At 43.7% G+C, this 12382-nt stretch overlaps 1 protein-coding gene across 1 annotated transcript in view; it reads right to left on the minus strand.

Annotated features, from left to right (window-relative positions):
• Positions 1-12382, minus strand: part of pacrg (PARK2 co-regulated) — a 90132-nt gene that overhangs the window by 45149 nt on the left and 32601 nt on the right. The window contains exon 3 of the mRNA XM_076157447.1: positions 5849-6020. Within this exon, the coding sequence (XP_076013562.1) occupies positions 5849-6020 (172 nt within the window). The remainder of the gene's footprint in view (positions 1-5848; positions 6021-12382) is intronic.

Raw genomic sequence — 12382 nt, forward strand, 5'->3', positions numbered from 1 at the left:
GGCTGCAATCAGTGCTTTCAAATGCACTGGGGAGGCAGGAGTAAGTGAGAGCCAATCACTGGGCAATTTGGCCTACAGCTGCACTTAACTCCATCTCCCACTGATAGAGAGAACAAAGGCAAAGGAGGGCATGAGAGAGACTGGGAGCGGCCGGCGGGATCAAGAGAGAGAGAAACGGTGGAAAAAGGAGAGAGAACAAGAGAGAGAGAGAGAGAGAGAGGAGAAAAAACAACAAAAAACAATATGTCAGACAAGGGAGATTAGGAGAAGTGACAAGCATAAGGAAACTGGCAAGAAAATAACTGTGATTAGCAGCTAAGAGTGACTTATTTTTCTGGTTCTTTACGTACTTTATTTTGGGTTTTTTTCCCCACAAGCCTCTGCTTCAATACCGGTAATTCCCTCAGCGCTGCACTGTCTATTGACAATGGCACACGCTACGTTAGAAAAACACTCAGGCCTCTTCTCTTCACAAGACCTCTTATTGTCATTTCACATATATTCCAACAAAGAGAGGCGGGTAATGGCACCGCTGATCCTATTTTGACAAAGAGCACCTCCAACAAAGGAAAGAAGAGAATATCTACAAAAGAACGAGTCAAAACAAAGAAAATTGCGCTATATTCAGTTGATGGAGAGGAGGAAATTGAAATGTGCGAGCAGATGCAAAAGCAGGCAAAAGAGAGAGAAAGAGAGAGAAAGAGAGAGAAAAAGAGAGATCACTACTCTCAAGGACAACCTGTTAGCATATTAAACTATGTTTTGGCTGTAAAAAGTACTTGAATTTGCTGCAAATTATCAGGTTAAGACAAATTCTGATGTGAAATAAAAACAGGAAATTCACTTCCTGACACAAACATCATTTTCATCCAAATCTTTTAAAATAGTGATCAGTGATGAGTGAACTTCTTTAATCCTTATTGTTTGTTCCAGACACTTCATTGCTTTGGCAACACTGCGATCCACATTCATTTCAATAAAACCTGTTGGTATTGAAATTGAGAGACAGAGAATGTGAGCGCGTTTGTGTGAGACAGAGCGTTATTCTGTTTCATCCAGTGCCTGTGTTAAAGCGGCTGGTACACCTGTTGCAGGTGTTACAGATATGTCGACAGAGGGAAACACACGCACACACACACTTCTACACATACACTCGGCTAAGAATACACACAAGTCCATTGCTTCTTGCCCACTGTTCACTGAGTCATGAGTCTGTTACAGAGTATGACTGTGTGAAAGCACATTGGTATGGTACTTATGGATGTGTATCATTGTTGTACGAGTGTGCATAGGCATGTCCTTGTTTGTCTGTCTATAGGTTATTGTGTGTGTGTGGGTGTGGGTGTGTGTGTGTGTGTAGGCTGAATGAGCGAGCGTCTTGTGCTCCCTGCCATCTCTCCATCTCCCCAGACAGACAAGTGCGGAGATACAGTACGTGCCATCACCCAGACAAGGTGAAATGTGGAATGACAGGAATTTCAAACCTAACATAACAAACAATGAAATTCTAATTACCAGCCAGCGCAAACAATTTTCCCTGCTGTGACATTTGGACCGCGGGACTGTTCAATTATTCATCGGCACTCTCGCCGCACTAAAAGAAAAAGGAAAGGAAAAAATTAAAAGACGCGGGGAGATGGCAGACGAAGGCCTGATGTATAAATGTTGGAATAAAGCAGGTGTTGGGACAAATATGAATAAAGTAATCATCTACGCGTGCACACACCTCTTCCATATTTAGATCAAAAATAAAACACCGGGGACCTTGTGATAGGGTGCCTGAAATGTCAGATGCAGGGTGACACACTGGGAGAGTTTAGACGTGAATTGCTGTCGTTTAATGTATAAATATGCTTTTTTGATAAGAGGGACTAAGATCTAGTACTTTTGTACTATAAGTCTAATTTGGGTTCAAAGCTGAACAAATGTTACGCCAATCTACCGGGGCTCAAAGGAGGCATGTCTCTGCATTCTCCTCCCTGTTTAAAGACGACAAAAAACCCAAACCACAGCATTTCGCCAACATTTGACCCTTTTTTCTCCTTCAGTCATCGGTGCATTCTTGGGCTGAATACGTCCCGTTTCACTTTTGTTTTAACTTAAAGAATCCGGTATTGCATAAAAATCAATTGCTGTATCTCTTTTACATGTTCAGCTCTACACTGTGACTATTATATGGGGGATTCAATTTTAAATCACTACGTTTGAAGTTAAGAAATGAATCAATCACTGTTTCAAAACCAATGATTAAATTCATAACTGTAGCAAAAGTTTGTAGAATGTAAATCTTAAAACTTTACTGCAGAATATATTTGAGAAGTTCAAAGAGAACCAACTTCAATTTATCATTATTAGCATAAGGAAACTTGCTTGTGTGCTTGTTATATTATCGTCATTAAAGCTGCTTTGTTGCCACTTCACATTGGCCTTTGTGTATCTGTAAATCAGTACGTCTGAGCTGTGGTGAGGGTGAGAGTGTGTGCAGCAGGTAGAAGTTCAGTCTATAAGTTGTTGAGGACAGGGCCTGGAGTGTAACATCAGCCACAGCCTTCTTCATTGTGTATTCTCACTGGGTCACCTGCAGTCATCATCAAAATGCACCAAGGCTCGACGTGATTCAGTCGCTGTGCAGATAAGAGCCTGCCAGCCACACTGAAGATGTATTAAAGTTGCAGCAGAAAAATATATATCTTGCAATTTTAGTCTTCAGACAGCTTTCTGCTGTCTTCTCCTCTTTCCTCCATCCCTGCTTCTCTCCCGCGCCATAGAAAAGTAATTAGTCGGCAACAGAGACACGGACTGGCGGCTTTGCCTTGTAGATGGAGAAAGAGGCCAAATTTTTAATAAACCAAGAAGTTAATAAGGAGCAGGCCATTTAAAATTCCATTATCAGAGTGAAGTGTGTGTGTTTTCATCAGGAGCATAACCATCACCTTTGGTCTGGCCTCCCAATGGCAAATGGCGAAAACTACTGAGGCCTTTGAAATTGTAAACCACTGTTTAAGATAGAAACTGAGCCGCTCAGCCTGTGTAGTGTCAAACCGGGTCTCTAACTCTCTAACACACTTGAATTTAAACTATTCAAATCTGCTAGCAGGATACATACTGGGGGTAATTCATAAAGCAGAGCACCAGTTAAATGTGTTGTTATGGTAAATGCGTCACACAAGCAAAGATGAGTTACTACAGTATTTCCCAATTTACATGTCGGGGGAAGCTACTCATTAAACACACCGTCACAGAGAAATGAACTGGTCTGGATGATAAACCAGCCAGATTTGTTAAGGATGCTGCTGAGCTGATTTTCTCCTTGAGAATGTCTCTATCGATCAGGCAAAGGTACTCAATGATGTTTTATAAGGTGATTATAGGCTTGTTTCCATACCGGTTCTATCAGGAGTTCTATCTAAAGGGCTTGAAAAGGAAAGATTTACAATATGGTTTTAAAGGATCACATTCAACAGATTCAAGTCTATTATATCTAACTTATTACATCAAAAAGGAGACTGATGAAGGTAAACTCTGTGGCACGGTATCACTTGATCTGCAAAACGCTTTTGATACAATTGCTCATCAAGTTTTACTCAAAACTCCCAAAATTGAAGGCACTTGGTTTAAATAACACATCAGTGGAGTGGATCAGATCTATGAGAGCTGATCTATATCAGATCAGATCTATATCTATCTGACAGATACCAGAAGGTTGAAGTAAATGGGACCCAGCACATGTGGACTCCCCCAAGATAGCGTTTTAGGGCCACTTTTGTTTTTGCAATATGGTAATGACACTAAGTCCGCTCTATTTCCTCTATTTCTATATGCAGACGACTCTGCTCTCAAAGCGTGTTTCTGAACGTCTGAGTACAGAATTGGAGGGTATAAGTAATTGGCTGTCAGACAGAAGGCACTCACTACGTTTAGGAAAGACAGAGTCAATTCTCTTAGGAAACAAGGTAAAGCAGATTGTATTCCCTGTAGGTTCAGAAGTGCATTACAGAAAAACACCTTCCTACAATGGGAAGCAATCGAGCTTAATAAATTGCCATCATCCTTAAAGAAATACCCACGATAAACAATACGTCAGTACAGTACAGTACAGTAGTGTCAAAAGAGCAGTCAAAGAGGCTTCTGGGTAATAAATCAGACAGTGTATTCTCTTTGATTCTATTTAGGATGTATTTATTTTTATTTTTGTATGTGTGTATATGTATTCTGTCCTTATCGGGTTTATTATCTTTATATAAAATGCATTTTTCATTTTCATTTGAATGTCATGTCAGTCCTGTCTGTGCTGACCAGTTGCTTGTTCCAACAAGAACCACAGTGGAAATAATTGGACTTTATTATGTCTCACTCCTCCACTATTTCACTGTGTGTGTATGGTTGTTGATAATAACATTCATACGTACATATTATTTGAAAAATGTGTCGAATAAGATCAATTAATCGCCGACGTTCATATTCCTTCTACCTCTCACCTCTTCTGCATGTCAAACACACTCACACACTCTACACCACAACCCAGAGACAGAGACAAGGGCGTCCTCTCCTGAAGTCTTTAAAGCAGAGAATTAAGGCGTCCTTTGTTGGCTTGACACGTCTATATTGCAATTACACTAGAGAAAGACATATACGGTGTAGCTGTTACATATGGAGCAGCTCATTAACATGCTGGTTCTTCATTGGCTGTCACCTGGCAACACCCGCTGACAACAACATGTCAGGAATTACACACTGGTGAGCGAATTAACATAAAGGAAAGGATTTTGAATGAGCTGATAACAATCAAAATTTAGTACGAGTGAGCAGGAACATGTCTGTGTGTGTGTGTGTGTGTGTGTGTGTGTGTGTGTGTGTGTGTTCAGTGTATAATGTCATAATCCGCTTTGCTGCTTTGTGTTTGCTGTGCCAGGGTCAGTCTCTCAGTGACTCCAACCGACCCTGCCTGTTGTTGGCCGCTATGCCCCTCTGCCTCCACCAGCCACACATATGAGAGGGACACACACTTCACCTACACACAAACACACACCAGCCAACTGTCCATGTCATGAACACTATCCCAGGCTGACTGGGCGCCACTTAAAGGCTCCCACTTTGAAACTGACACTGCACTTGGCAGCGGCGCCAAACAAAAGACACAGTGTGTGTGTGAGTATGTGCGAGCGTCTGTTCCTTTTGTGCTGAAATTCCAAAAGACTTAATTCTGCTTTCTTTTAACGTAAGGATATCTTTTATAAGTCGCGAAGAACAGAAGAAACCTTAGCTGTTCACATCCTTGTAAATTCTGATGTCTATTTTTAAAGTCAGAGAACACTTCGCCCTGAGATATGACCTTTCCGCCCAACTCCATCTGCCAACTGCTTGTGTTTGTGTGCGCGCGTGTGTGTGTGTGTGTGAACGTGTTAGAGTGGAAAGGTAAGGAGGCACAACACGGTGACACAGTTAAATGTAGCATGTCCCCGCATTCATGGCAGATTATCACGCCTCATTTTGGAGCCAACTTCTTTTGGCAAGTACAAAAACAAGGACACTTTGCCCTGAGGGTTAATGTAATAATAGGAACCGTATGACTGCAAAACCATATTAGGGCACAGGTTTGATTGTATGGTAATGACAGTATAAGCTGTGTCACGTAGCAAGCAAGACAGGTGAGGCTATTCATAGGAAAGCCTGTTGTTGTTTTTGGTGGCAGTCCAACACATTTAACCTTCTATCTATAATAACATCATTTGGACGACATCTTTTCCCTTTCCCTTTGGTGCAATGGAACACACAGAGGGGAATGAGACCTGAACTTATATAGAATGTCACTTAATGTGCGTGCTGAATGTGCCGTAGACGGACTTACTCTTAATGGGGATGATGAGCTGCGGTATGACAGGCAGGATCTTGGAGCCGCCGTGGTCCAGCAGGTCGTGGACTCCCTGACGGGCGAAGAACTTGTAAGGATGAACCGTCTCACACAAGCCGTCAAAGAACAGAGGAAGGTAGTGGTGATAATCCAAGTTCTCAATCTCCCCCTGAGGAGACACATTTACATTTACATTATCTGCATTAGCTTGCTTCCTTTTAATCCGCAGAGGCTACATAAAGAGAGATGGTGGCGTGTCTGTCCTTTGCTCAAGGGCACACAGGGGAACATATGGCTGTTGATGGAGACATAAGCTAGTGGCAGGATGGGGTTCTTACTCTCTGTTTACTGGACAGTATCCCTACAAAACCAAGCACTGAGATTCACAACTGTACTTGTTTATAGCCGCATAATGACTACACACACACACAGCGCACAGTCAGCAGATGAAACTCCCTCTCTCTTTGCTTGTCCTTGTATCTACAGAATATCTGTCTGAATTTCTCCTTTCAGCTGTTCATAACCCTCACACTAAAGGCATACATAGATGAACTTTCATATGAACACATGTACACACACACACACACACACACACACACACACACAATGGAAGGCAACAGCTGTTCAGGAGATCATGACACAGCGGCATGTGGCATCCTGTGGGCCGACACGTTAACACCTGTTCACACTATTTACAGGACAGACAGACGGACACAAAATCGGGGCATAGATGAAGACGTCCACAGGCGAAGAGCGGCCTTTGATGTTCTTCGATGGCATGTGTGTGTGTGTGTGCTGAGTAACATATGCGAAAGTGAAGTCGTGTGTGAGGCTATCAGCCACCCGGACCCACTGTGCTGGAACGCAGCTCTGACCCAACAGAGTGTCCTTGACTCCCGTGTGTGTGCCTGTGTGTACATACACAATATACAATAGCTGTCCGTATCTCCTCACTGAGCGAGTGAGTGTGTGTATCACAGCTGCAGCACTGAGTCCCAATTGTTGTGTTAAGGGTTGGAGGTTGAAGGGGAGGTTCTGGTTTTCATGTAATGAAAGGGAATCTCTTTGGTAAAGAGGCAAATAGACCTCAGCAGCCTGCGATCCTAAAGGACAGCAGAAGCCGTAAGGAGATACTCTTTGGTTCATTCGCACACACACACAAACACGTAATACACACACACACGTACTCTAGCCCCCTGCTGGGTCATGCTGGTTTGCACCAAAATGTCACCAAGGCAGTGACGCTTGGCGCTTTCAAGTCCTCAGCCCTCACCAGGCTGTCGGTCAGAGCTGAGACTTCAAAGCCAGGCAGACCCCCTCCGTGCTGCCAATCTTCTCTCACACATGCCTTCCCCGCGGGTAAGCTCACATACAACCAAAGCCAGAGAAAAGATGGAGAGATGGACAAACGCGGCAACGGCAAGATGGCGACAGAGACAAAGACGGGAGACAGAGAGAGAGAGAGAGCTCACACTGTTAGGACGGAGAGACGAGGCCTGATTGCTTTGAGGCAATTTGCCCAGCAACCTTGACCTTTTCCTGCGCTTGGTCAAGATCATCATTATGAGTCAGGCAGGCCGGGGATGAGAACAAAAGCAAACATGAGTCGAGGGTGGGGGGTGGGGGTGTAGAGGGGGTTAGGGGAGGGGGGAGGGGCACTGCCATATAGAACTGCAAGCCGGTAGCAGGCAGACGCACACATGGACACGTCATGCCCACAGCTGAGGGCTGCATGTCTCCAGCCGCAGAGACAACGTCTAGAACACACACTTATAATTATAATTGCTTATAATTGGAGATTATGTCTCACAGTGTTTATATATTTCTTGGGTGTGTGCATTGGCGTTGTGCTTGTTTTGGGGGTTTTCTATTATATCAGCTAGTTTTGTATTGTACACATCATTTGTTTTGTTTTTTACAGTGGCTCCATTAGGACTTATTTGATTTATGTTGTAGTAATATATGGCAAAAAATTGTGGACCAAAAGAGTGAAAAATAATGAATATAAAGAAAACATATAAGGCTTTCTGATAAGTCTGCGCTCTCAGAGGTTTGTCGGTTCGCACAGTCTTGTGTAACATGTTGTGAACCTGACACATCTTGGGAATAATTACCAGAGCACATTAATCCTTGTGTTGTTGTGTGGATGATACACTTAATCAAAATCACATAATCAAGCACTTAGGGACTACCTGAAGATTCCAGTTACTGCTGAAGGAAGCGAGACAACAAGCAAACATACGCTCACACGCACGCTCTCACATGCTACACAGACAAGCAAATGCACACACACGCACGCACGCACGCACGCACACATGCACGCACACACACACACGCGCAAGCTCTCAGGGAATCTTAATCAGTGGCTGCACCGAGCGGTAACTCTCGCATCCGTTATCGATTGTCCGCCCAGGTTTGTTTGTCTTTAGGTGCCTGTGGGAATCCCCCTGGAGGCCTTGGAGTCAATGAGAGTGGAGCGCAGAAAGACTATCAGCCAAGTAACAGCAATTAGCCCGGGGACACACACACAGACCTGCATGTCTCCTTTGGTCAAGCGCCGCAACGGCAGACACACAGCAACAGCAGCCGACAGGGAGCGAGTCTGAGAGGAGATTCTGCTCATTAAACGGCCGTAACAAAGGATCCTGACAAGCTGAGGAGACCGGCACGAAGGAAAACTGTGGGGTTAATGCGTGCAATACACAACGACACGTACGAGGAATGACATGCAATTGTCAGAAATAACAAATTTTAGTTATGAGACATTCAATACAATATAATTTATTCATAACAAAGAGATGGAACAGCAGATAAAAGAACCTTAAATTAACCCAACTAAAGGCGTCTGTGTTTAGACCCTGTTGATGCCCTCCAGACTCAATTAATTCCATATATATACACATTGGTTTTATGTAAAGAAAGACTTCACAGACTTAATTCCAATGCAGTGTTGTGTGACTGACTTGTTAACCGTCAGGAAAAGTGACACGTTGCACCTTAATGTAATGACAATATTGAAACAAGTCACAGGGAAATTACAGTGCAGATAAAATTCATGGACGTATACCGCAGCAAACGTTTCCTGTTTGTAGCAATCACAGCCAACCCTTCATTACTCACTCACTGTGGACTGATTAACCCGATTGAAAATCTATTAAAACCGTCCAAACATGAATACAGTACGCAAGCGTTCATCTCAATCACATTCACACTCAGAAACACCTGAATTATACAAGAACACAGAAGGTAGGTAGGAGGAAAGCCAGGAGGAAGAAAACAACAACACGTTCCACCAAACTTCCCAGGAAGATCAGACTGCTGTAACAAACATCACTGTTCTTTGAGGAGCCATGAAACCCTGATGGAACAGTCCAGAGATAATAGATAATTAGGCTGATTTGTGCACAATCGTTTCGTACAAATCATTTTTTGAGAGTCCCTTAAAGCTTAATCATAAATCATACAAATCAAACACCATTTTAACAATATGTCAACTCCGGGTGCACAAAACTTAAACTGAGATAAAGGATGAAGCAAAAGTAAACACAGTGACCTCTTTTGTTATGGAGTAGCTTAATTATATAAGACAAATAGCCTGATTATGTATGCAATTTTACCATAATGACTCAATACTGGAGATCTGCAGATTTCGCTCGCATCTGTAGCCAAAACCTGACTTTCAGTTCATCCTCACCTGTATTGTTCTGTGCCATCTGTCTTATACCAACACTGGGACTTGGCTGTGTGTCAGTGGGAGGAGAGACAGTACCGAGGTGGACGTGTCAGTCAGGATTAAGCGCCACACTGCCAGTCTGTGTCAAGAATTATAGAGCTTTATGGTTTTGTCATCTGTCTGCCTGCAGACAATGCCAGCAGTACATAGAACAAAACGCTATTGTGGAAGGTTTTAGAAAGTGTCTTGTGCATGAATCCTTCGAAAACTTAGTGGATGTTCTCCTGTGTGTGTGTGTGTGTGTGTGTGTGTGTGTGTGTGTGTGTGTGTGTGTGTGGTGCCTGCATGTCTACTACTGTCAAAATGTCTCTGCAGGTCACGACCACAACTTTGGCTCTGGGCTTAATTTCACTGATCATGTTCCATCATATGGCAAGTCTTCTATTACGTTGTCTAAGTTAATTTCACATCGACCCACAGCTTTTTTAAGATGATATTTCTGTGAATGTTGCGACTCCTTTCCGCAGATATCAGCTTCTTTGTGGCAGCTCATACTCCACTCATTCTGTCAGAACCCCCCATAACCCCATTTCCAGGTGTGGCGCAGGTGCTCCTCATACGTCTGGCTGCAAAAAAATATACGAAAATCAGTCACGCCGCATGCGCTCACATTGTGAATATCAGAGCAAAAAAAAGAGAAAAGGAATAAAAGAGTTTGACTTTCTCAGAGGTCACAATAACAGGAACAAGAGTGGAATATGGAAAATGATAACTGAGGCAAAGAAAGTGAGTCTGTCCCGACTATCTCCCCTGGCAGCTGTTTCCATCTAACAAGCATGCAAGTACGCGCGATTCAAAGCACTGGTAGGAGAGCGCATGGAGTCAATTGAAATGATACCTAACACGTGCTGGATGAGACAATTTTAGGGCTTCAAAGACAGTTCAAAACCAGAGCAGGGAGAGTTAGGAATTATAGGGGAAACCTACCTCACACACGCCAATACGCACATGCCAGATAAAAAAAAAAAAAAAGGATTTCATTTATGCACAATCAGGCCAAGCCCAGATGGTTTGTTGAGGATTAAAAGCATGAGGATGGTATTACAGGATGACCCCGGAGACAACGCTCCTGTAATTGCAGAGATTGTGTTACACTCTCAGTAATAATGGAAAACAAAGACACTTGTAGATGTTCCTGTTAGAAGCTGCTTGTTCTCTTCTCCGACTTGTCATACGGTGAAAGGAAAATCACCCCGAATGGATGTTGCGTGACGGTAAGTAAGTCAACACATCGTGTAAGTATTTAGCAGCAGATTTCAGTGAATCCCGACTCTGCTGCAGGCTTTCCTTTATAGAGATATACTCTATTTATCCAAACTGTCATCATAAACATTGCTTTAAATATTGTATCTCTACACTTTGGTTTGTTCTTGTGCTGTGCCTGAAAATCCATTTCAATTATTTTTCATATAAACAAGACAGCTTCCAAAACCAATTACATATGCACAAGTGTTTTCCACACTTGTCAGCCAAATGTTTGTTATGTTTGCTTGTTTTGTTTACATATTTTGAAGTGATGGGCGGTTTTGCTGCATGTAACAAAGCAGTGCGGCGACAAAAACACAAGCGGCTGTATATATATCGATGCAATGAAAGGAAAAGAGGTGAACGGGGAGTGATGAGGGGCTGAGCAGAGTGGAGGGACAGTGGGTGCAGACGTAGACCAGATCGGTAAGGGAGGAACTGTCTGGCACCTGCTCCAGTTTTAAAGGTGAAGCAACTAAATAAAGCTCAGATTAGGACTCATTCTGTGTGTGTGCGTGCGTGCGTGCGTGCGTGCGTGCGTGCGTGCGTGCGTGCGTGCGTGCGTGCGTGCGTGCGTGCGTGCGTGCGTGCGTGTGTGTGTGTGCACGTATGCTTGCAACATAGGAAGGAAATAGGCCAGAACAGGAGAGAGAGGAGGCGGAGTCAGAGGTAGTGAACATGACAGGAGTTTGGGGGGGAAATGAGACAATAGGTGAAACACCTGGAGCCTCTGCTGATCTCATTGTGTGAGTCTCATGTGTAGTTGGCACGCACAGATCCTCTGGCAGTGTGACAGGCCTCTGAAACAAACCACCCAGCAATTGTCCCAAAGTCACAACTAGCCGGGCTGCGGTGTGATTCTAGCTGTGTCCCGTCTTCAGGCGCACGGCCTCTGATTTAGCTCCCAGTGATTACAGCTCAGCAGCCGAGCTTGACAACAGACAGGCAGAGTGTAATCAAGTCAAAGAGAGGGAGGTGTAATCAGCATTTCCCCTCCAATCAGCCCCAAAATCACAGTCTCTAATCTGCAGCCAGCCATTGATGGGTTTGATTGATAGGATGGATTTGTTATCTGGCTGTGGCGGTCTGCAGGGAGCAGAACAACAAGCTGGAGCCAGAGACACAGTCAGCTTATCAGCTATCGCTACATTTGTTACAGCTCCCCTCGTCGAGCGAGCTGAGCGTTTCCTCACAGGCTACAACTGCAGCTCTGCTCTCATTTATCATACAGAAGAATTAAATGTGGACACTTCAAAGTACTTCCACACACAAGGGTCCCTGGGGGCATGTGTTTTCTCCCTGTTTAAAATGGAAAGGGCCAATCCATCACTGGTTGTTTGTGACAGAACAAGAAACCACTGTGAGTATTTGTGCATGTATGTGTGTGTGTGATGCTTTCATGCATGCTTGTGTGGGCACGCATGTGTGTCATCTATGAACGCGTTTAATATTTGCGTGTGTGTGTGTGTGTGATTTGTACATGTTAAACACACAGCGAAAATAACAGCACAGAATAATTCCCTTTCAGCGAGCAAATACCGTGACTACAGAAT

Source organism: Genypterus blacodes, unplaced genomic scaffold (assembly GCF_046128005.1).
Source record: "Genypterus blacodes isolate CSIRO-AG114 ecotype Tasmania unplaced genomic scaffold, CSIRO-AGI_Gbla_v1 ptg000073l_1, whole genome shotgun sequence".
Taxonomy (NCBI): Eukaryota; Metazoa; Chordata; class Actinopteri; order Ophidiiformes; family Ophidiidae; genus Genypterus; species Genypterus blacodes.